The 26595-nt window shown below is 42.3% G+C and overlaps 1 protein-coding gene across 6 annotated transcripts in view; it reads right to left on the bottom strand.

Moving 5' to 3' along the window:
* Nucleotides 1-26546, bottom strand: part of mboat1 (membrane bound O-acyltransferase domain containing 1) — a 112711-nt gene extending 86165 nt beyond the window's left edge. For 2 of the 6 annotated variants that reach the window (XM_069907958.1, XM_069907965.1), the window contains exons 1-2: nt 26278-26543; nt 17854-17999 (exon numbers count right to left, since the gene is read on the bottom strand). In XM_069907958.1, the coding sequence (XP_069764059.1) occupies nt 17854-17999; nt 26278-26367 (236 nt within the window). In that variant the 5' untranslated portion in view covers nt 26368-26543. Of the gene's footprint in view, nt 1-17853; nt 18000-20637; nt 20789-26277 lie in introns of all 6 variants that reach the window. The other 4 variants (XM_069907984.1, XR_011347861.1, XM_069907977.1 and 1 more) reach the window with 4 other exon arrangements.
* Between the last annotated feature and the right edge of the window lie 49 nt (nt 26547-26595).

Below are 26595 nucleotides of genomic sequence, written 5' to 3'. Positions count from 1 at the left end.
GACCGAGGGGGGCTGCCAGTTCTGGTGACCGCGGGGGGCTGCCAGTTCTGGTGACCGCGGGGGGCTGCCAGTTCTGGTGACCGCGGGGGGCTGCCAGTTCTGGTGACCGCGGGGGGCTGCCAGTTCTGGTGACCGCGGGGGGCTGCCAGTTCTGGTGACCGCGGGGGGCTGCCAGATCTGGTGACCGAGGGGGGCTGCCAGTTCTGGTGACCGAGGGGGGCTGCCAGTTCTGGTGACCGAGGGGGGCTGCCAATTCTGGTGACCGAGGGGGGCTGCCAATTCTGGTGACCGAGGGGGGCTGCCAATTCTGGTGACCGAGGGGGCTGCCAATTTCTGGTGACCGAGGGGGGCTGCCAATTCTGGTGACCGAGTGGGGCTGCCAATTCTGGTGACCGAGGGGGGCTGCCAATTTCTGGTGACCGAGGGGGGCTGCCAATTCTGGTGACTGAGGGGGGCTGCCAATTTCTGGTGACCGAGGGGGGCTGCCAATTTCTGGTGACCGAGGGGGGCTGCCAATTTCTGGTGACCGAGGGGGGCTGCCAATTTCTGGTGACCGAGGGGGGCTGCCAGTTCTGGTGATCGAGGGGGGCTGCCAGTTCTGGTGACCGCGGGGGGGCTGCCAGTTCTGGTGACCGCGGGGGGCTGCCAGTTCTGGTGACCGAGGGGGGCTGCCAATTCTGGTGACCGAGGGGGGCTGCCAATTTCTGGTGACCGAGGGGGGCTGCCAATTTCTGGTGACCGAGGGGGGCTGCCAATTTCTGGTGACCGAGGGGGGCTGCCAATTTCTGGTGACCGAGGGGGGCTGCCAATTTCTGGTGACCGAGGGGGGCTGCCAGTTCTGGTGATCGAGGGGGGCTGCCAGTTCTGGTGACCGCGGGGGTCTGCCAGTTCTGGTGACCGCGGGGGTCTGCCAGTTCTGGTGACCGAGGGGGGCTGCCAGTTCTGGTGACCGCGGGGGGCTGCCAGTTCTGGTGACCGCGGGGGGCTGCCAGTTCTGGTGACCGCGGGGGGCTGCCAGTTCTGGTGACCGCGGGGGGCTGCCAGTTCTGGTGACCGCGGGGGGCTGCCAGTTCTGGTGACCGCGGGGGGCTGCCAGTTCTGGTGACCGCGGGGGGCTGCCAATTTCTGGTGACCGCGGGGGGCTGCCAATTTCTGGTGACCGCGGGGGGCTGCCAGTTCTGGTGACCGAGGGGGGCTGCCAATTCTGGTGACCGAGGGGGGCTGCCAATTCTGGTGACCGAGGGGGGCTGTCAATTTCTGGTGACCGAGGGGGGCTGCCAAATCTGGTGACCGAGGTTAGCTGCCAATTCTGTTGACCGAGGGGGTCTGCCAATTCTGGTGACTGAGGGGGGCTGCCAATTCTGGTGACCGAGGGGGGCTGCCAATTTTGGTGACAGGTTAGTGAGAGAATGGGAAGAAGAGTTGATGTGACATGCAACCGCAAGCTCAGTTTGGCCACTGCAGACTGCGCAGATGCTCTGTAGAACAGTCCCCAAGTCAGCAGATTGATCTTAATCTAGATAAATGTGAGGTGTTGCACTTTTAGAAATCAAATGCAAGGGAAAAGTATACAATAGATGGCAGGACCATTAGGCTCACTGATGTACAGATGGATTTTGAGTACGTCCAGTCTGTGGAAGAAGAAATGCAAGAAAAGATAGTGAAAGCAGCCCAGAGCATACTCGTCTGAATGAAAAAGCATAAATGTCCTTAAGTTGCAGATATCTTGTTCTAGTTGCCACATTACTGGAAGGACATTAAAACTTTGGAAAGGGTCCAGAAGATGTTCACCTGGATTTTGCCTAGGTTAGAGTAGCAAAAGAGGTTGGACAAATTTGGATTATTTTTTCTGGGGTGTCAAAGCTGAGGGGCAATAGAATGATGAGAGGCATAGCTGGGGTAGAGAGAGATCTTTCACCACCACCCCCGGCCCCAGGGTGGAAATGTCAGATAGCAGAAGGCATAGATTTCAGATGAATGGAGGAAGGGCAATGTTCAAAAGGATATTTAAGAGTCAAGCCTTTACTTAAAAAAATGAAGTGGTAAGTTCCTGGAAAACACTGCCAGGAGAACTGAATACGAGTGCAACTTTCAAGACGCATTAACACAGACATATGAATAGAGAGGCAATGGTATACCACGTGCGGGCAGATAGGACAAATTTAAATTGGCATCATGGTCAGCATAGCCATCTTGGACCATTTCATTTCTGGGCTGTTCTATTTCGATTACTGCTTAATTCATCTGCTTGATCATTATTTATTCCACATTCACACTTCCTATATGACCATTTTTTTCTTTTATAAATATCCACAAAAACTCTTAATACCTATTATTTCTGTCCATTTTTATCTTTCACTCTACTCTTTCTTTCACAATTTAGTCATTCTTTTGATTTTTTTTCCACATTCCATCCAATCTTCTGACAGTCCAGTCACCAATGACAGACACGTGCTTTTCATTTTGGCACCAGCACAATTTTTTTTTTTAACATGTTAATCACAGAGAGTGGATCTTTGCTGTACAATCATTTTTGTTGAAACATATGTATTGAAATACATTTCTTCTGTGTATTCTGAAAAGACCCCTACTTAAAGATTCCCATCTTCACTGACCATTCGCTCAAACCTTTTTTATTTAGCCAGAAGTAATATTCATGCCCTCCGTTACCCTTGCATAGAAGGAAAATTCCAATCTGTGACCCAACTTTTACATCCTCAAACTGAATATGAAATTAAATTGTATTTGCAGTACCGGACAGTGTCATCATGGATTAAATCATTAATGTATTGTACTGTGTTGTGAGTTAGCGCAGCAGAGACTGAAGCGGCAGGCTGTGTGCTCAGCTATCACAACTAACTGATTTAATTTGAATCTCACGCGCAGCCTTTAAGCACGACTCCATTCTGCCTTTTATGCACGGGTGCTCGCGTCACGATAAATGCAAGCGCGTACGCACACTTCTGGTCTGCACCAGAAGGGACAGTCCCGCGACGCCATCCTTGCCGCGACTGCTCCGTCACCCGCGCATAACAAGCAGGACCGATTCACCACTGCAATTATGTGTGTCGCCACAGCATCACATTTCATAATACCCAAGCCTACAATAGTCCTACTCATTGGTTGACTAGGCAATGCACTGCTCCAAGAAATTGTTGCAAAATAGTATGAATTCACCCCCTCAAACATTTTTCCTCATCTGTTTTTTCCAGTCAAAATGCAGATCAAAAATCCCTGATGGTCAATTGTCATAGCTTTGTGATATTATCTCATGGTTACTTCCTTCATATTTGAATCTATCACCTTCTTCATCTTTGTAGGTGTGCTTACCATGCCAACAAGTGATTTGTTGCCTTCATCAATACTCATCATCACACAAACCCTTTCTACATCCAGAACAGATCATCTCAACTGCATCAGGACCACCATTGCAGAGCTTCATCTTTGCCTGACTATGCTTCCTGATGTAATATACCTTCCAACATTCAGGACTCAATCTATATCATTCTGTAATGGACTTTTGAGAATGTTAGAGAACCATGTTATTATTAATCTTTAGTTTAAAAATGTATTATTTTTAGTAAAGGGATTTAGTGGGTTAGATACAGGGACACTAACACAAAGACAGATCAAACATTCATGGTAGCAGATAAGAAAGTCTTCCAGAGACAAAGTCTGCAAATTCGAAGTCAAGAAGCCATTGAAGTCTTATCTTTGCCTTGGCTTCGCGGACGAAGATTAATGGAGGGGTAATGTCCACGTCAGCTGCAGGCTCGTTTGTGGCTGACAAGTCCGATGCGGGACATGCAGACACGGTTGCAGCGGTTTCAAGGGAAAATTGGTTGGTTGGGGTTGGGTGTTGGGTTTTTCCTCCTTTGTCTTTTGTCAGTGAGGTGGGCTCTGCGGTCTTCTTCAAAGGAGGTTGCTGCCCGCCGAACGGTGAGGCGCCAAGATGCACGGTTTGAGGCGATATCAGCCCACTGGCGGTGGTTAATGTGGCAGGCACCAAGAGCCTTATCATTGTTCAGTTAAAAGCCATAAACAACATGATTGTTCTCCATTGAAAGTTTGAAGACAATGGAAGCTTGCTCAGAAAAGCACCTGTGCAGACAACTCAGACATTTGCTAGTAAACTTTTGGAAGAGATGAATTTCAAACAAAAACAGTGGTGATGTCATAGGGACACTTCAAGAAGGCCTCTTTAATATTGAACCATGTTTTATCTGAAGTTGGAGATACAGATCAGAGAGGTACTGTTGTGAGTTCCTCTTTTGAAAGGAAAAGAAGACAGAATCATTGGCTTTGAGGGGGCACTTCGACTGTCTCTTTGTCAAGAGAGGGTAGCTCTGCATGGTCATTTGTAACGGTCACTCCATTTAACCGAGTGGTTCTCAACCTTTTTCTTTCCAGTCACATACCACTTTAAGTATTCCCTATGCCATAGGTGCTCTGTGGGATTGCTTAAGGTAGTATGTCAGTGGAAAGAAAATGTTTGAAAACCTCTTAATCATACCTAATTGATTCATTATGTGCACGATTTCAGAAAACCAAAGTAAATGGGCCAATGACCATTTTTCACAAGCAAAATTGGATATAGAACAATGATTCCCAACCTTTCTTTCCCACTCACATAGCACCTTAAGCAATCCCTTACTAATCAGAGCACCGATGGCATAGGGATTACTTAAAGTGGTATGCAAGTAGGAAAGAAAAAGGTTGAGAACCACTGATTTAACCCTTGCCTGGGTTGGTGAAATTGTGTGAAACACAAGTTCCGAAACCTCCATGCTAGAGAGGGGAATTTGTGAAAGAAAGAGTCATTCATATTCTTACGAGCCCAGAGGACCCCAAAACCCAGCACCAAAAGATATTCATCAAGACAAATGGTTACTCAGAACAGGTACCGAAAATGGTAAATTTAGACCAAACTGGATTTATCAAAAAAAGACGCACAACAGACAATATTTGTAAATTTATTAACTTAATTCATGCAGTAGAAGGAAATAAAACACCGGCAGTAGCAGTTGCTTTAGACGCAGAGAAGGCCTTCGACAGAGTAGAATGGAATTACTTGTTCAAAGTATTGCAAAAATTCAGTTTACCGGAGAAGTATATTAATTGGATTAAAGCATTATATGAGGGACCGTTAGCAAAAGTGACAGTAAATGGACATGTATCAAAGCAATTTAACTTAAGCAGGTCAACGCGGCAGGGATGCCCACTATCACCATTATTGTTTGCGCTAGCTATAGAACCACTAGCAGAATCGATAAGAATAGATAATAATATAAAAGGAATAAAAATAAAAGACAGGGAATATAAAATCAGTCTATTTGCGGATGATGTGATAGTGTACTTAACAGAACCAGAACTATCAATAAAAGAACTATATAAGAAATTGAAGGAATATGGAGAAGTGTCGGGATACAAGATAAACGTAAATAAAAGTGAAGCAATGCCTATGAATAACGCGGATTTCTCAAAATTTAAGGAGGAATCCCCATTCAGATGGCAAACGCAGGCAATAAGATACCTAGGTGTGCAAATAAACAAAAATCTAGGCCAATTATATAAACTCAATTACAATCCACTAATGAAAAAATTACAGGACGATTTAGAGCATTGGAAAGAGCTACCACTAACACTGATAGGAAGGATAAACTGTATTAAAATGAACATTTTTCCAAGGATACTATACTTATTTCAGGCATTGCCAATACAACTGACAGAAAAATTCTTCAAAGAGTTAAAGAAAATAATAAGGAGATTTTTATGGAGAGGGGGGAAACCGAGGATAGCACTAGATAAATTAACAGAATGGTATAAACAAGGAGGCTTACAATTGCCAAACTTCAAAAATTATTATAGAGCCGCACAATTAAGGTACCTATCAGATTTTTATCAAACAAGGGAAAAACCAGACTGGACGAGACTAGAATTAGATAAAATAGGGGAAAAGATACCTGAACACATATTATATAAATGGGACGAAAAATTGGTACAACATAGAACTTCTCCAGTATTACACCATCTCCTCAATATATGGAAGAAGATTCATGTAGAAAGAAATAAAATAAATTATCAAATACCAAAACTAATATTGACGCAAAATAAGCTACTCCCTTTTACAATAGACAACCTTTCCTTTAGAAAATGGGAAAAAAAAGGGATTAAAAGAATAGAAAATTGTTTTTCAGGAAGTAGATTCTTATCCTTTGAACAAATGAGAGATAAGTACAATATAACTGGAGATACAGCACTGGCATATTACCAACTGAGATCCTACTTGAAAGATAAATTAGGAAGCAATTTGAGTTTACCAGAGGGAAGTAACCTTGAATATGTGATTACAGATACAATGTTAATCAAAAGATTTATAACAAATATGTATATCAAACTGCAAGAAAAGGAGAATGAGGAAACAAATGGTAAAACTAAACAAAAATGGGAACAAGATTTAAATATAAAGATAAAGAAGGAAACATGGGAGAAATTATGTTCTGGAACGATGAGAAATACAATAAATACGAGGCTGCGTATGATACAATATAATTGGTTACACAGACTATACATTACACCGCAAAAGTTAAATAAATGGGACCCAACAGTATCTGATAGATGTTTTCGATGTAAAAAAGAAAGGGGAACAATAATTCATGCAATCTGGACATGTGAGAGAGTAGAAAAATTTTGGGATGATCTCAATCAGATATTAAATAAAATAACAGAAAACAATATACCAAAGAATCCAGAGATCTTTCTCCTAAGTAACATAAAAAATAAAGAATTTGGAATTGACTTGGAAGATGCACAAAAAAGATTTGTCAAGATAGCCCTAGCCGTAGCAAAAAAATGTATTATGTCAACCTGGAAATTGGAAGATAATTTGAAAATACAACAATGGTATATAGAAATGAATAAATGTATTCCATTAGAAAAAATAACATATAGTTTAAGAAATAATATTGAAATATTCGAACAAGTATGGGAGCCTTACATTAAATACAATAGCGAAAACCTACCGGGAACAAACATTACCTAAGTTGATGGAAGAAGAAGAAAAGAAAAGAATGGACTCAGTAGAATTTCTGGTGTATTTTTGTTGAATGACAACATTGTCTGACTGAATTAATGCAACCTAGATTGTATACCTAAAATGGATGAGAGATGGATGAGAGGGGGGGGGTGGGGGGGTGGCTTGGGAGGAGGGAGGGGGGGGAGAAAAATTCACTGTAAATGTGTGGAAAAGAAAAAGTGTATATCATAGCTATTGTGATTTATGGTGTGAAAAATAAAAAATTAAAAAAAAAAGACAAATGGTTACTTAAACCAAATTGGCTTTTAATTATCTTTAAACATGAAAACAGAATCACATTTTAACTTATCACTATTGACTTTACAATAGTTCTAATTCTAAGCACACATGTATGTAATGTGTGTGCAAGTTCAGAAAAGTTCTTTGATTCACAGTATAATCTCACTTCTCATTCCTCCAAGTTCACTGATTGCAGGCAATTTTCATACTGTGCATAGAATTTAACATTTATAAAGTTCACCAGGCTTTGGTACTTGAAAGGTAAATGGTTACCACTCAGGAAGGTTCTTGTCAGTTTTCAGAGAGATTTGTTGTATGCTGGACACCCAGCCACTTCAGTGTCTTGCCGAAGAAACTTGCTCCCTCATGGTTCTCCAGATGATAACCTCTTTCTTTTAGGTCACCACAGAGTTCCTTCTTGTTTCTCTTATTCCTAGCGAAACATTAGACAGCTAGTCCTCTCCTCTTCCATGAACCACAAGGACTTTGACCAGGCTGAACTAAGCACTCACAACCCATCTTCCAAACGTGACCTACATTAACAAACCTTGCCCCAATTTATCTTCCAAAAAACATATCTATATACTCCATCACAGTATGAAGGAATATTTCTCTGAAAGCAAATCGGCAAGAATTTGTGAATTTGAGAACTTTTCAACAGCAGTTTAAACACTCTGAGCTTCAACACAAAGGATGTCTAAGACTGAACTTTAAAATCATCGCTTTAGAATTGTGCCTGAACCGTCATGGTTTGGGATTTGCCATGCAGATATATAGTAAGACTTTATATTATCAAGTTATTAATAAATGGTTTTGAAGATACCATTGTCTTGGTGATTATTGCAGGTCTTTGTCATAAGAACTATTTGCGTTATTAGTTGTCCGTTTTGTGTCCAATGCCATATGCATCCAGGAAGACCCTTTAGTTTACTTTTCATTATTTTGTAATTTCTGGTCTTGCTGTAAATTTTAATTAAGCATTATTTACAACATGGTAGTAGCCAATTCTAGCTATTTAAACCCGTGCCGCCCAATTACATCCAATTAACCTACAACCCTGTAGGTTTTTGGAGAATGGGATTTCTTACATTTTTTTTAAAATTCATGTCTTCTGCACAAAAACCTTTATTAGGCTAAGGATTCTTGTGTCTTTTAAACATCCTCAAGTTTAATAATTTCAGCAGTTGAGGTCAACTCTTTCAAAATAGTGTCTTCTGCACCCAGTTTCATGCACATGTCAGCCAATAAATTGGCAGTGGGATGGGTCTCCATATTCAAATGCATCCTAAACTACAACAAATAGTAAATGTCAAATTCCATTTTGTGATGTTCATTTCAGGGGAAAAGGATACAATTATGTCAATGGTACATTTCAAACCAATTAAATTTGAAGCAATTAAAAAAAATACAAACAACGAAAGGAGAAGAGTATCTAACACACATGCAGACATTTGGGATGCAAATCTGACTGATCACCTATTGGTGGAGCCACTGCGCCCGCACAACCAAATGTTTGTCATCAGCAAAGCCAGTAACATCAATCAGCAAGCAATACCGACTTGCTGACAATACCTTCACTTGGACCTCATTGCTCAAGCGAACATTATTGATTGTCATGAACAAATAATGAAATTCAGTGTTTTGCGGCAGCGTCATAGTGGAAATATACAGATTATAACCATCTTACAAAGTTAAATAAAATGTTAAAAATAGAGCACGAGAATTAAGGCAGTGTCTTTGGTTCAATGATCATTCAAGAATCTGATGGCAGCGGGGAAGAAGTTGTCCTTGTGCCACTGAGTGCTCATCTTTAGGTTCCTGTCCCTTTTTCCTGATGGGAGCAAAGTGAAGAGGACATGGTCTGGGTGATGGGGAAAGAGGCTGCTTTTTTTTTTAAAGACACCTCCTCTTGTAGATGTCCTCGATGGAGCGAAGGCTGGTGCCTGTGATGTCGCAAGCAGAGTTAACAACCCTCTGGAGTTTATTCTTTGTCTTGAGAGTTGGCGCCTCCATACCAGGGAGTGCTGTAACCAGCCAGAATGCTCTCCATGGTACATCTGTAGAAGTTTACGAGAGACCTCGATAACGTACCAAACCTCATCAGACACCTCACAAAGTACAGACTTCTTTGTGATTGCATCAACGTGGAGGCTCCAGGACAGATCATGTGAGATCTTGACACCCAGGAATTTGAAGTTCTTGACCCTCTCCACTACTGAGCTCTCAATGAGAACATCCTCTCAAAGCTAAAGATAAACAACTCTTCATCAGGGCTACTTGGAAAAAAAAACAATAAATCACTTTCAAGACAGTCACATATTGGCACAAAAAAGTCATTTACCCATTTTATTCATTCAACAGATGTGTAGACTGAGCCAGCATCCAATTGTCCATCTCTAATTGTCCTTAAGAGAGCAGTGGTGAACTGCCCTCTTGAACCATTGCTGTCCTTGAGCACGGTTTGAGATACACTTCCAGATTTTGACTCAGCAACAATTCAAAGTCAGATAATGAGTGCTTCGAGGGGCAATTTCCAGGGGGTGGTGTCCCCATGCTTTTATCGCCCTGGTCCTTCTGGCTGCAGGGGCGGAAGGGAGCAAGTTGCTGCAGATAGTACAAAATGCTGCTACTGTGCACCAGCACTGGAGCGAATGAATGGTTGTAGATAGGGTACCCATTTACAGGTTTGTAAAGGAAAGCATGCCACATTGCATAGAAATTTAGACTAATCTGCATTTCCTTAATTCTTGTCTAAGGATGTCTGTGTCTTCCTGTTTGGACAGTGTTATTCCAACAGATGCAATATGACTGGTGGAAGTCCTTTGTGCAGAATATTGCAGGTGATCCAGGAGTGACTTAAAAGCCCAGCATCGTACAATTAAAGTCCACTGCTGCAGAACCGGTGTAATATTAAGAGCAAAATAAACTTCAATATGGGATCCAAACATTCTCAGCAGTTGAAGCTTCTGTGGACATATCCATTGATACAAGCCAACTTCAAATAACACGGCCCCTGCTCAGTCATGCAGCCACTCAGCAGCAGAGTTTGTGGTAGCATGTTCCAGTCAAAGGAATTTGGAGACAACAGAAGCAACAATGAAGGTTGATCACCAAGTCAACTTTATTGTTATCTGATTATACAAGTGCAACCCGACAAAATAGTGCTCTCCAGTCCTTGGTACAAAACACTCAGGCATAATACACATACAGACAAATAAAACAGGCGGTCCCCAGGTTACAAACGAGCTCCTTTACTTGGGTCTGTCCATAAGCCAGATTTGAATGCAAGGTGGAACAGGTACTTCGTTCTTATTTAGGATTCGTGAGGTAATATGCACACACGCAAACTGGGGAATAGCTTGTTTTTAGTACAATTTGTTCATAACTTGGGCATTTTTAACTCAAGGACTGCCAGTACCTATGCAGGACAAGTATTCCGTGATACAATATTTCCTTCTAAGGAAATGCAGTCATTGTTGACAAACAAGGAGATGTTGTGTGTCCAGGTCACTTCTTAAGTGGACTCCAAGGAACTTAAGGCTCTCCACTACTAATCTATTAATACATAGGTCCTGCTGAAGTTCACAATCATCTTCTTTGTCTTGTCCATATTAAGACTCATTGTTATTCTCACACCATTCTATAATTTTTTTTCCTCTACATTTTGACTCATTGTTGTTGCTGATGAGCCAACTACTGTTGTGTCATCTGCAAATGAATGACTGTTGGATCTGGCATTTCAGTCATGGGTCAGTCGAGTGAATAGGAGTATATGACACTGAGGTGCACCAGTGCTCAGTGAATTGTTGGACAATGCTCTACTTCCAACTCGGACAGATTGTGGTCTTTCCATTAGGAAAGACAGAATCCAATTGGAGAGGGGTGTAAAGTCCCAAGCCTCTGGGGAATTATTGTATTAAACTCCGAATTAAAGTCAATGGCATATGAGGCATCTTTCTCCAGGTGGATCATGATGGAATGGGGGGCAAGGTTATTGTCTGTGGAACGATTCAAAAGCACTGATAATTCTTCCCTTATCAAGATATTCTGTTGTTGCTGCTCCAGCAGAAGCAGCCTTAACATCTCCTGTAATTCTTGATCACATATTTTTCATCCCCTTCTTGATGCTTCCCCACTACATAAAATGGCCCTGTTATCCAATCATACAACACTTGTTACTACAAGTTCTGTAATTTTAAAAAGTTTTCATTTTCGTCCACCAGAATTTGAGCCACTCTGTAAGGAGTTTGAGTTAGGCTCTACTTTGTCAGGAGCTTGACGATACTCTGTGGGTCACCGAAGACTCTCGGAAATTTCTACAGGTGTACCATGGAGAATATTCTTGTTGGTTTAACTTCTTTCTGGTACAGAGGTGCCAACACTCAGGACAAGAAAAAAAACTCTGCGGGTTGTTAAGACAGCCTGCAACATATTGGGCACCAGTCTTCATTCTTCAAGAGGCGGTGCCTTAAGAAAGCAGCCTCTATCCTCAAAGGTCCTTACCACCCAGGCCACGCCCTCTTCACTCTGCTACCATCAGGAAAAAAGTTCCGAGCATTCAGTGGCACAAGGACAGCTTCTTCCCTGCTCCCATTAGATTCCTGATTGACCGATTAACCATAGATAGTACTTTGTCTTTTTCATGAACTATTTGTATTTATTTTGTAAGGTGGTTTATGTAAATATTTTCTCTGTGATGCTGCCACAAAACAACAAATTTCATGATATGTTCATGACAATAAATTCTGGTTCTGATAGTGGTTTTCTGTCATTATATGCCCAAAAACATCAATGTACTTTGCTTTTGGCACATTGATCATCTGTTCTCTGTTTGCATGCTCCATTCATTACCGTAAAGCATTTACTTTATCCTTGTGATGTTACCTTTCAACTCTAGCAGTCAAATTATTTGCATTCTCCTCACTCAGTGTTCTACTCATATCCTTCAACATTTCAGTCACTCGTCACTCCTGTTCCTTGTTTTCTCTTCAAAAAGCAATCATGCACTTTCCAAATTTAGTCAAGCTGACCAATTGGTGGCAACATCTTTTCATTTTTGAGGTTTCTTACACTTCTCAGTTCTATTCCCAAAGAAAATTTGCCTGCAAGGCAACCAAAGTCATTTGTTTAATATATTTCAGAATTTGAATCAGATTTATTGACATGAACATATCATGGAATTTGTTGTTTTATGGCAGCAGTGTGGTGCAGAAGGAGGTACAAAAATTACAATTCCAGAAAAACAAGACTAAAATAAGTCAAGCAAAGACGGGAAAAAGTGGGGTAGTGACCATAGGTTCATTGTTAATTCTGAAATCTGATGGCAAAGGGGAAGAGGCTGTTTTTTGCAATGCTGAGTGTTTCTTCAGGCTTCTTTATCTCCTCCCTGATGGTAACAATGAGGAAAGGGCACGACTTGGATGCTGATTTCTTGGGACATCGCCTCTTAAAGATGTCCTTAATGGAGGGAAGACTAATGCCCATGATGAAATTGGTAGAGTTTACAACCTTCTGTAGCCTGTTCCTGTCCTGTACATTGGCACTTCAAGACCACACAGTAATGCAACTAGTCAGAAAGCTCTCCACAGTATACCTGTAGAAATTTTTGAGAGTCTTTGGTGACAAACCAAATCTCCTCAAATTCCTCCTTAAGTATATTCACTGGCAAGCTTTCTTCATGATTGCATCAACATGGAGGCCCAGGACTGATCCTTAGAGATGTTGCCACCCAGGAATATGATGTCTTAACCCTTTCCATTGCTGATCCCTCGATGAGGATTGGTTCATGTTCTCCTGATTTTCCCTTTCTGAAGCCCACAATCAGTTCCTTAGTTTTTTTTTTTAAATGTTGAGTGTAAGATTGTTGTTGTGACACCACTTAAGGAGCTGATCCATCTCCCTCTTTTATGCTTCCTCATTGCCACCTGTGATTCTGCCGATGACTGTGGTGTCATAAGCAAATTTGTAGATGGCATTTGAATTGTGTCCAGCCACACAGTCATATGTGTAGAGCAAGTAGATCAGTGGGCTAAGCATACATCTTTGAGTTGAGCCTGTGTTGACTGACACTGAAGAGATGTTATTACTGATGCACAGTGACTGTGATCTTCCAATAAGGAAGTGAAGGACCCAGTTGCAGAGGGAGTTACAGAGGCCTAGGTTTTGAAGCTTGCTTGAAAAAGCAACTGGATGGAGGTATTATTGTTCTCCAGATGATCCAAGGATGACTGGAGAGCCAGTGAAATTACATCTGCTGTGGGACAATTGTGGAAGTAGGCAAGTTGCAGAGGGTCCAGGTATTTGCTTAGTTACAGGTTAATTCTGGCCATGATCAATCTCTCAAAGCATTTCATTATAATAGATATGATATGATTGCTGCTGGGCAATAGTCATTGAGGCAGCTTTCAATAACACTAGACAATGAAGATGTTGCTTCCTGAACATTTTTGGGTGTATTTTGTGCTGCTGATCACGAAAATCTATTTTTATAATGTCCTGTCCAATTTTGTCTACTAGTATATTTCCAACAAAGAAAGCTGTTTTGCTCAGTCAAACCATACCAGGGCATGCACAGTGTAGGTTCTATGCAAATGTTGACTTAGGCCTGGGCATGCTCAGTCAGGATAGATGCAGACAGGCTATAAAAGCAGCTCACATTAATAGATGCTGTGCATCACATTGATATAGATTGAACACATGTTCTTCATCATATGTTCATCCGGTAATAGCATAGTGAGTGTACTTAACAATAGCATTTATTGCCTTCAGGATGATTCAATACAGCAGAAATGTCTTGTTATGTTGTAACAGCTGCAATACATTCTGATACATTTGTGGTACACTTAAGGGTCAAAGACATGATCAATGCCCTCAAAAATGATTCTGGAAATGAACCCACCTCAGTTGCCTGCTTCAAAACTTCTGGAAGGAATGGTCAAATATGTGTATGGACAGTGTTACAAAATTAATTAATGTGAGATATAGTATGGTTAAATTATAATTTTATTCATCAATTATATTTGACTCCTGAGAAATTGAAGAAATATGGATTTAGACCAACAGATTTGTGTTTTAGATGTGGAGAAAAGACAGGTACTTTTGTACATTGTGTCTGGACATGTAAGAAAGTTACATTTTTTTGGGAAAATGTTATTAAATTTTTTGAGAGATTTATTTACAATTGATATCCAAACTGATTCAATGATGTGTTTACTGGGATATATAAATGCTATTACTTTGGGATTGGTTGATAAGCCACAGTTGGCATTTCTGCAGTTAGGGTTAGCGGTTGCAAGAAAATGCATAGCAATAACTTGGAAAAATGATGTGGAATTGAATATACGAAGATGGCAAAATGAATTGCAATCGTGTTTATATTTGGAAAAAATAACTTACGATTTGCAAAATAATAATTATTTTTTATTAAAATGTGGAGTTTATATTTGGATTGTATGAGTATTGATCCTACGTAAGAGTTAAGTAGAGTTGGCATGTTGGTTAATTAATTCTAAATGTATATTTTTTTTAAGGCTCTGGGGTGAGGGAGGGAGTTATGGTGTAGTAGTTAGTAGAGGGAGGGAGGTGGGGGATTCTTATTATTATTTTTTATGTTTTTCCTTTTTATATATCTGTATTTATATCTGGTATTTTCTTTTTTTGTAATATTTTGTAAAATAAAATTTAAAAAAAAGACACAGCATGACTGTACTTGTTAAGAAAGCCTATGAGCTCTACTTTGGTTGTAAAATTAGTGACCAAGAGAAACCATGGGCTCCTCAAATTTGTTGTGCAACATGTGCATTCAATCTGAGAGCTTGGCTCAGCATCATAATGTGATTAAACATGCTAAATTCAATAAAAGTCAATTTAATGTTTCTATGTCTTCCTACATGATGCAGCAAATTTGAAATCATCTTTGTGTTCCACCTGAAGTTGTCTATCATCATATAGTACACAATTTTTTAAGGAAGCAATCCTTTTGAAAAATATCTTTGTCCAGTGCAATCTATCAAGAACACAATCTCTGCAGACTGACCACTTAAGCAATTCTTGAGTTCAAAGGTATTTTCTTAATGTATAAAATATTTCATATTACTTGCAGAGTTGCAGCTGTTGAAGAAAAAGATACAGGATTATTAGCTTGGTTTTTTGCTCTTATGTGAGTTTCTGAATTCCAAACACAGTACATTAAATCCAAAGAATGAAGATAGTAGGGGCAGCATAAGTTTTGACTGATATAGAAGTTGTGGTTTAAATGTCTTATGTTGAACAAATGACAGGAGACCACAACATTTATGATGCAGGAAATACTGTGATGATGGTGGATGACTAAATTTTAAATCTTGAGTTGTGACAACAAATCAAGAAGAGATGAAGGATTTTGGTAATCACTCATCCAACACATTTGTTTCTCTTTGCACCCTCAAACAACTGGCCAACTTCCTGACTACACCTCCAAACCTATAATCTCTCAGTCTTTCCAAATATGATCATACATTTTGGCAGACAATTTCCACCATATTATCACTCCATCTGGTCTTTCTCAGTTGTTGGGACCATTTCCAACATTCACAGGAGTTTTATCCTTTGCTTTCCCAAACATTCAATCTGCCTAGTTCCTGAGCAGCAAACAAAATATATTGAGGGTATTAAATGGAATTCAAGCCAGTATCATCTACTCTTCTTGAAATATTCAATGAAGATCTTAAATTCAATCAAAATTCTAGATTTTATTAAAGGTATCCTACAAAATCCTGCAGGAATTTGCAGGAAATGCAACTTGGTAACTACTGACAATAATATCAAAACAAGAAACCTCTCAGTGATAAATCTTTGGTGCAGACTCACACCCAACTTTGTAGTTTTGCCAAGAGTAGCACTTGACAAAAAGAAACCATAAAACATGGCTTGCAGTCAGCCATCTGGAAAACAGCTTCATTAAAATCCTCCAATCCAAAATCCATAAATACCACTTGGCAACCACAGATTACATCTGCTTCCTCAAGCCAAATATCAATGGTAAACTTTGATCATTACCCTGGCAATACAACCATCTTCTTTTCCAAATCTGACCAATTTAGACATAAAATGTCAGGAGCAAGAACACCATCTTTGTCAATGGGGTGTTTGTGGACAGACTATGGTTATCTTTGAATCCAAGATGATGGTAGTGCAAGCCTCTTGCATCATTAAATCTTTATTAAATTATCTGTGGTAATCCAAACAACATTCAGGTTAAATTGCAGGAGGAATTTTTTTTCATTACCTCACTTTATACTTTTTCTACAAATCAGAATCATTCCTTCATTTTTAATTTCTTAAAATGGTCAGGGTAGTTCCAATATGCTGGATCTCTGCATCAAAAAACTCAGTTTCTCAACATGGTAGCAGGATACTCTCTGCATGCGAGTAATGCCTGCCACGGCTTGCATTTTTTTTTAAGGCTCTTTAACAAAGGCATCTCGAAGTGATGCAAGTTGTTCCATCAACACCATAGGAAAAGATAGAAGGAAAGATGACTAGCGTAGCAGGATATTTGAAGGTAGTGAATTGGATACACACAGAAATTTAGGAAGGGAATTGCAGATCTCAAAGCAAGGACAGATTAATGTGCAGCTCTCCCAGAAGGGCAAAAGAAAGATAAATGGAAAAAACTTTGGAGCCAGACAAACACAGCTCTTCAGTGGAGTCATACAGCACAGAATAAGCCCTTCATCCAAAATTGCTCATGCTGACCAAGCTGGCATTCTACGCTAGTCCTATTTGCCTTCATTTGGCTCCTATCCTTCTAAAGCCTTCTTATCCACACATTTGTCCAAATATCTTTTGAATGTTGAAATAGTACCCCTGGTAGCTTATTCCACACGTGGACCACCCTCAGTGAAAAAAAAATCTCCTTCCCTCTTAAATCTTGCCCTTGACATATTAAACCTATGCTCTACCTTGGAAGAAGGTCACCCCTCTGCCTCCAGTCGCGACGGGACCACAAGAGAACACAAACATGCAAGACTGCCTAAAAGATGCGTCAATGGCGTAGCATCAAGAGACCGTGCTGAAGCCGATGAAGTGAGATTGAATTTAAAACTACAACCATTTGACAATAAGACTAGAGTGTGATTATGACCCAGGCTTTGCACTTAATACAAGTCTTTCTTTAAAAATACAGTCGTCACTAAATATTCCATTCATTAATTCACACCTCATATTACTGATCAGAATCAAAATTTATTGCCATGAACAGGTCACCAAATTCATTGTTTTGCGGCAGAGTGACAGTGCAAATATTTCTATAAACCACATTTCAAAATAAATTAAAATAGTGCAAAAGAAAGTTAGTGTCTATGGATCATTGTTCATCCAGAAATCTGATGGCAGATCACCAACCTACATAACTAGAGATTGGCATTTCTCATATTTAAACATTTTGACCAAATTAGAAACATTGCATGTTCACAAGCACATCCCTTTATGAATGAAATTCATAATGCAAAGGGCAAGATCAACAGTCCAAATAAAGTTACTGCCATTTTTACACTCACCATCCAAAGCAGAAAATAGCTAAACATATACCAATCATGGTCATGACCACATGACGTACAACAGGTCCTGCTCTGCTGGGACTGAGATAAAGGCGGAAGCCGAAGGCAGCAAGCAAGGCAAACAATTGACACACTGCAAAATTCACCTGAAAGACAAAAAAAAGCAGCAATTTGAGCAGTGATCAGATTTTGATTCCAGCTCAGACTGTTCCAATTTTTTTTTTATATACAGTTCAAGTACATTGGGAGGGGATTATTAGAAACCCATGTTTGAAATTAATGATGCACTCAGCAGTTGAAAGCTGCTATTCATGACCGAATCATTCATCAAATTATCCCAGTTAACGATTCATTCAGGATTTGCAAGTACTGCAGAGCATTGGATTTCAATACCCAAAGTCATTAGTGGATACGATTCCAGCTCATTTTCAGGACTGGAAGTGCATCACTGGAGTCAGGGTCAAGGCTGTGTTCAAGGAGAGGAAAAGGGAGATTATGACTCGGGTCAGGGCAGTAGGGCCGAGGATCACAGTTGTGAGTCAGGTGATGCCGACTGGACTGAGGGGATTGTGAGAGGTGATTGTGCTTCAGCAGTAACAACAAAGGATGGGATTGCTCTAGTGGAGAACTGGCAGAAGAGCTAGAACAGTTATAAATGACAAGAAAAGGACTTGCCCCACATCCCTTCTTTACCTATCCAACATAGCATGTGGAGTTAGTTGTATCAGGAGTGTCCAACAATAATTAGGTCCAGCAAAAATCAAATCCAGTTTTTCCTATAATGCTCCAAAGCAAGTGGCACAAAAGACATCATGCAGAACTTGCACAAAGTGCACATGTATGACTCAAGAGGTAAACAAGTTTGCAGATGATGGAGAACAAGAACAATACCCCAAAGTGCCAGAAGAACTCAGCAGGTCACACATCCCTGAAATGCAATAGGCAGTCGACATTGCGCCTCAGCCCTGCAGAAGTAATGCCATTCCTGATGAAGGGCTGAGGCATGAAGGGTCATTTGCATATTGCTTTCATGAATGCTATGCAACCTGCTGATTCCACCAGCATTCTGTCCACCCATTCTGGTGAGTGCCCTGTGTATTTTGCACAATGTTGGGAGGAGAAAACATTGCAATGAAGTTATTTGGGAAATGCTTTCAACTCATCAAGCTTTAATAATAAAGAAACAATGCCAAATAAACAGAAAAAGTGGAATTTCATACTATTTAGTCAATTTTTCTGCCTCGTGCATAACTCAGTCCTATGAGTGTGACTTGAATCCTCATAATTACATAGATTCCCCTTTAACGCACCAATGTATTTTACCTCACCCACATCCTGGAACATCACTAACTATAAATAATTGAGACAAGGTCATATATCCAAGTGCCTCCTTTTAAAAAAAATACCAGCATCCTGTCCACCTTAAATGAATCAGTACCTCGAAGGTCTCCTTGAACAATGCCATGTTTATCTTGAAATTTTTCCCTAAATGTTTCTTACATATTTTTACATTCTTGAATAACTTGTTTCTGTGATGGCTTTTATTTTTAAACTTTTTTTTAAAATTTCCAACCTGTGCACTTGTTTTTGGTCACATTGTCAAGTGAAAAATAGCACCCTTTCATTTATGCCAGTTTGAAGATGACAGAACCTAAATATTGGTTTTAAATTTAGCCCATGTTGCCCAAATTAACCTACAACTTCCATACATTTTAAAAGGTTGGAGGAAAACAGAGCATATGGAGGAAGCCCACACAGACACAGAGAATGTACAAACTCCTAACAGACAGCGCCAGATTTGAAGCCCAGTCACTGGCACTGCAATAGCGTTGTCCTAACTGCTGCACTAACCATGCTGCATGTGTTTATAGTATCAAACTTGTCTTTATTAATTTGATAAATAAACTAACCGTAAATATATAATCACAGAAGTTTTAATAGATAAGGCAAGTAATGTGGAAGTTGAAACAAGGGCACAATGAAGACTCACTGTGCCCTGTACATTTTCCAGGGTGCCATGAAATTAACGAGCTGCATTGGAGTTGAATTTTTATAAAAGCAAGCTAGTAACCAGTGGAGTGTATCTCAACATCCCTCCAGTAAATTTGGTCAGATTGGTTTACTCAATTTGCAATGTTTAACTATGAAGTGATATTGTCCCTTTTTCTTAAATGTATTTATCATTGGGAGACAGCAGAAAATACAAGTGCAGTGGTTAACTGTACCTCGTTTACTGAAAATGACTGCACATTTTGCAATGACCATCAACACCATCAAAGTCAATGCCATCCTGCTCGAAGCCTCCCAAGAGGCTGAATTGAAAAAGCAATGTCATACAAACGGCATTTAAAATAGATTCCTTGTTTTGACCTGTCAAAGCAAGGAGGGAAGCAGAAAAAAAATTGGAACAGTACACTATTTGCTGACCCATGTCAAAAGGACATGGATTTAAATGTGGTAAAAATGGTTGTGCAAATGTCAACCATCTTATTTAACAGCACATCTGGCTGTGTTCAGGAGTCTCCTCAAGACAGGCAGATTGAAGGAATGCAACCTGGTAGGCTCACTAAATATTATGTAAAGAGTCATGCGGGTATGAATATCCACAGGACACGCCAATGAAACCAAAGTGCAAGCACAACCACACTAGATGGGATCCAAAGTCTTTCTATGCAAATTCAGCAAGGCAAGTTCATCCCCTCACTTGGTTGAGTGACTGTGAAAGAGCTACTTCACGGCAATCTTTTGTTAAAATCAAGTGTACTTCTGAATTTCACTGCTTACCTCAAGTTTTTGAGGTCAACTCCATCTTGCAGCTCTCTGTGGCTTCATTAACATCCATTCCACTTATGCTATGTTATTGTGCAGCCTCAAAGAACATCACATTGAGCAGCGGGGGTTCAGGAACAGCATCAAACAAGTTGCTTCTCCACACCTGAGGGAGAGGATCAGCAGGAAGAGCCAGCAGAATCAGAATGTGCAAGCAGAGGCTGAGTTTCTTGCAAATTCAGAAACCAAGACAAAGAATTCATGCAACTGATAGAACTGGTGGAACAGCACAGGAACAAGCCAGGATGTCTGTGCAAGCACAAGTAAAGCAAACTCTCTTCTGCCTGCATAAGACATGCATCCTATTTCCTGCATTGCTATCCTTTTGAACACTACCATTGTATCTGCACCCACCAGTGCTCCTGGCAGCCCATTTTGACACATTCTGTGTCAAAAAAACCTGCCCCACACATCTGCTTTCACCTCTCACCTCAAATACATGTCCTCCAATTTGTAATCTATTGTCAGAATACATACATGCAAGACATCACATACCACCCGGAGATGCTTTATCCCGCAGGCATAACTGAATTATCACATTGGTAGTGCAAAGAAACTATACAACGTACACATGTAAGCAAATAAAGAACTGCAAACATAATGGATATAAACAAACTGACTGTACAATACAGATATTTTTTTTAAATGGGATAAAACAAAGAGTCCTTAAAGGAGTCTCTGAATTTGTTGTTGATGAGTCTGATGGTGGAGGGGTAGCAGCTGTTTCTGAACCTGGTGGCTCAAGACTTGTGGAACCTATACCTCTTTCCTGATGGTAGCAGCAAGAACAGAGCTTGTGTTGGGTGGTGTGGATCCTTGATGATTGCTGCTGCTCTCCGACATTCCCTGTAGATGTTCTCAATGGTGGGAAGAGTTTTGCCCATTCTGGGTTGTGTCCACTACCTTTTGGAGGAATTTACGCTAAGGGGCATTGGTGTCCCATACCAAATCGGGATGCAGCCAGCCAGTGCCCCCTAGCAAAAAATGATTCTGAGTGTCTACCATATTAATACCTCTCATAATTTTATAGACTTCCATTTGGTCTCCCCTAAGCCCTCAACATTGTAGAAAATTATCCAAATTTAGCTTCTACTCTAATCCAGACAGCATCCTGTTAATCTCTTTTGTACCCCTTCCAACTACAATTTGGAAGGTCAGAGATCGTAACAGATGGAGAGACATGATCACCCACACCAAAAAGTAAGACTTCCGAATGATGATAACCCTTTCCAAAAAAGCCTCCACATCCTTCTTGTAATAGGTAACCAGAATTGCAGGCAATGCTCTAAATATAGCCCAACTTTTATATAGAGGAAAAAAAAAGACATTCTTGCTCTTTACTCAACTCTGTGACCAACCCAGACAAGCATACCAGAGGCCTTCTTTACTACCCAATATACTTTTGTGGTCACCTGCAGGGACCCATGAATTTGGAATTCCAAAATGCTTTCTACGTCAATAATTATGGACATTCTACCTCCTCCAAAATGGCCAGTATCTAGCAGTTTGGCTGAGCTTTAAAAGACTTCTTGGGTGAACACCTGAAAGGTAGTGGCTTTCATGGCCAACAGACCAGGTGCTGGAATGTGGGAGAGGCTGATCATCATTTAGGCCATAAATTTTGAATGGTACTAATTATGGGATCTTTCTTTGAGCACCAATTTTGGAGGTGGCTCAAGGGTCAAATTAGGCTTTGACATGCAGCATTCTGGAAATAAACCACCTTGACAGACCTGGTGGCTCACTTTGCCTGAGAGTTTTAGTCACTCATTTGTTTGAAGAAGCTTCACTGCTTGGAATCCTCCCTGAACTGTGCAACAAAATAATTAAAATTTAAAACAAGAGAAAAAGTTATCCAGGCAGAAGTGCAAAATGAAAATGACTGTTCACCATTTTCCACAGGGAGCAAATTATGATAATTTTGTGGGCAGTTGAACAGCTTCAACTACAGATCTTATGATCATTCTGGATTGTTGGTGAAAAGAGCTTCCAAACTATTAAAGCTTAATGCATAGCCACAGAGAATCTTTCTGTGTGTACACAAGATTCCCAGAAGCTACCAGAAAATCTTTACCCTATAGGAATCCACCGTCACCCTTTCCTATCTCAAAACAGACTTGGCAGTACAAGGCAGATTTCCACTGAAAATAAATGGCTGACATCATCCCAGTGAGCAAACAAACTCATGAATGTTGCACTTCAGAAGGCTGAGTAAATTTGAACTCCCCAGAAAGTCACAGGGCTTTTGCATCATGCAGCCCAAAAGACTGGAGAGCAACAAAAAGATGTTAGCAATCCCAGTGAAGCCATCATCTTCAGAGGTACCTCGTATGCTGTTGGTAACAGAACAGTCAGCAACATGCCAAGTCTTCTCAGAAGGTGGAAGTGTGGGTTCACTTTCTTCACAATTGCCTCAACGTGGTTTCGGAAGAGGAACTTCAATACGTGGACTGACAGGAAGAATATGATGGCATCAACCGTCTCTCACTGCTGCCCCACCTACTTTTTTATGAATCAGATACGCAATCTCAAATTCTAGTTTAAGTACTGTTCATTCCACCTTATATACAGAACAATGATATGCATCATTTGTATGCGAATTGTGTATGTTAACTGGAAAAAGCTGTTTCATCGGGCTGTACTGGCACATTCCAGAGTGAAATAAGCAACAATTTTCTATCCTACTTCCTTTGTCCTGGTCACAATGAGATTAAAGAAAATGAACCCCAACATCACACATGTCAAATTTGGCCCGCGATATAATTATATTTGGCCCGCAAGATCATATTAAATATATATTAGAGTTGGCCTGCTGGCCGCCGTGTTAGTATAGCGCATGAACACTGAAGGTGAAAATGAAGACGCCGGAGATGTGGAGGGATCTCAGAGTCCCGAATCCCGGGGATCGGAGCGCCGCACTCAGCCCGCCCGGCTCCCAGACACACAGACGCGGCTGGAGTTGGGGTCTGCTCTTCAGCGGCGATGCCGGACCGAACGTCTCGTTGGCAATGCCTTCCCCCTCGCTCCGTGCGCGGCGGACCCTGCCTCCCGCTCCTTTTGTTGGAGACGAGCCCGGCGCCGTGAGATCGCAGTTTAATCCCTCTCCAACCATGGGAGGGGGGTGGGAGCAACGCGCTCTTCTCAGCCAATTCCACATCAGGACTGTGTGTAAGATTGGGAGCAGTGAGACGGAAGCTTATTTTGTTCCTGTGATTAAGCCTTTCTTGGGGTGGGGGGGGGGGGTCCTTCTCTGACCACTTGCCTAACAATTAACCTAATCAGATGTGGAGTTACCACAATACAACAGTTCTCAACCTTTTTCTTTCCACTCACGTCCCTGTGCCATTGGTGCTCTGTGATTAGTAAGGGATTGCTTAAGGTGGTCTGTGGGTGGGAAGAAAAAGTTTGAAGACCACTGCTTTAATCATCCCTCATTGACTCGTCATGTGCACGGTTTCAGATCGCTAAAGGAAATGGGCCAATGACAATGAAAGAGTTTATCCAAAACTATTATTAAACATTTATTTTAATAAGAAAAAGTTTAACATTACATATGTTGAAAGAAGAGAAAACATGCAGCTGTTGTTGAAAATTTTCAATAAATATTTAGTTCGGCCCTCGACTTAGTCCAAGTTTTTAATTTTGGCCCTCCGTGAATTTGAGTTCGACACCCCTGCCCTACATGTTCATAGACAGAGCTTTCCACACTTATTCCTCCCTTTATTATAACCACATCCAATCCAAAAGCACCCCCCCCATTAAACCCCCTTTCTTCCCACCCTCTGGCCCTCAGACCCTCATTCCCCCTAAACTTGCCTGCCGCCTCCCCTGCCTGCCGCCTCCCCTGCCTGCCGCCTCCCCTGCCTGCCGCCTCCCCTGCCTGCCGCCTCCCCTGCCTGCCGCCTCCCCTGCCTGCCGCCTCCCCTGCCTGCCGCCTCCCCTGCCTGCCGCCTCCCCTGCCTGCCGCCTCCCCTGCCTGCCGCCTCCCCTGCCTGCCGCCTCCCCTGCCTGCCGCCTCCCCTGCCTGCCGCCTCCCCTGCCTGCCGCCTCCCCTGCCTGCCGCCTCCCCGCCTCCCCTGCCTGCCGCCTCCGACCTCCCCTGCCTGCCGCCTCCCCGCCTCCGACCTCCCCTGCCTGCCGCCTCCCCGCCTCCGACCTCCCCTGCCTGCCGCCTCCCCGCCTCCGACCTCCCCTGCCTGCCACCTCTGACCTCCCCTGCCTGCCACCTCTGACCTCCCCTGCCTGCCACCTCTGACCTCCCCACCTCTGACCTCCCCACCTCTGACCTCCCCACCTCTGACCTCCCCACCTCTGACCTCCCCACCTCTGACCTCTCCTGCCTGCCACCTCCCCACCTCTGACCTCCCCTGCCTGCCACCTCCCCACCTCTGACCTCCCCTGCCTGCCACCCCCCCACCTCTGACCTCCCCTGCCTGCCACCTCTCCTGCTCTCAATCCCTTCCATCCCCCATCTAACTATCTCAGCCTCTCACTTTGTCCCCCAGCCGATACCCCCAGCACCCTTCCTCGTGCCCTTCCTCCTACATCCATCTATAACCTTGTACCTTTGGACCCGAGCTCCTCTCCCCGCCATTTTATTCACAAGTCTGCCAACATATTGACCACATCATGATGAAGGGCTCAGACTGAAATGTCAGTTATCTTTCTTTACCTTTACAATACGAAGGATGCTGTGTCACCTACTAATCTTTTCCAGCATCGCACTTTTACTACAATCAAGACATCTGCAGACTTTCGTGTTTCACTTCACCTGTCATTACTCCTTCCTCAACTCTGTTCTTGCTGAAACCTTCATCCACACCTGTTACTATTGGACCTGCCTAATCCAATCCTCTCTTGGTTGTCATCCACACGAGTAAACTTCTATCTGTCCAAAGCTCAGCCAATATCCTAACTCATACCAATTTCAGGATCAGCCACCACTCTGGTAATTGTACACCTGATGTAGCAGCACCAATTTGAATATCATACTCCATGTGAAATCCCCATTTAACGTTTCCATCTCTTTCAGAATCAGAATTTATTGTCATATATAGTCTGCCGTTCTGCAGCAGCGTTACAGCTACAGAAAGTGCTACAAATTACATTTTCAAAAGTAACTTAATTAATGTAAAAGAAGAGAAAAAGTGAGATCGGGTCTGTGATTCATTGTCCATTCAGAAATCTGATGGCTGAGGGGAGGGGGGGGGGGGGGGGAAGAGCTGTTTTGGTGCCACTAGAAACCTCAACCAGCTCTGGAATCTCTGCACCTCCTGTACCAATTCCAAATTTATTTCACTGTCCCAAAGGCAACGGCTTTCTGCAGCTCCAGGACAGTCTATAATTTGGTTCCCACAGCTCTTTGCCCCTCATGCAACCTCCCTTCGAGTGCCGTCTTCCTGGAAAGTTGCACGATGCCAGAGGCGAAGTGGTGTTTGAAACTGGAGTTGCCATGTGCTGAACCTTCAGGTGACACCTGCTGGAGATGAGCCAACACGCAGCGGGGAAAAAAAAACCTCCCGTTCATTCATCAACGCCTGCACGGCTCCAGACCGCGAAACGAGCCAACGTGGCTGGGACGGTGGGGCTCCTTACCTGGTCGAGCGGCACGTTGAGGAAGACACTGAGCGGGTGCAGCACCCTGGAACCCGTGGTCCTGAATGGAATGCTTGGCTGCTCTGCCATCCTACTTCATCACGGCAGGCCCCCGCCGTTGGAAAGTGAGCGCCGCGCGGAACCCTCCGCAGCCCGAACGCCGCCGGCCACCAGACAAACTCCGCGCGACCGCCCACCCTTCCGGCAACGAGCGGCCTTCAAACCTCGCCCAACCCAGCGCCGCGCCCTCAGCCAATTCTCACTCGTCACTGTCGGCCTATTGGCAGGCAGCGAGTGGGGTGGGGGGGAGGGATGAGT

This window comes from Narcine bancroftii, chromosome 1 (genome assembly GCF_036971445.1).
Source record: "Narcine bancroftii isolate sNarBan1 chromosome 1, sNarBan1.hap1, whole genome shotgun sequence".
In the NCBI taxonomy this organism is placed as follows: Eukaryota; Metazoa; Chordata; class Chondrichthyes; order Torpediniformes; family Narcinidae; genus Narcine; species Narcine bancroftii.
This window is presented reverse-complemented; position numbering and strand designations above follow the sequence as displayed.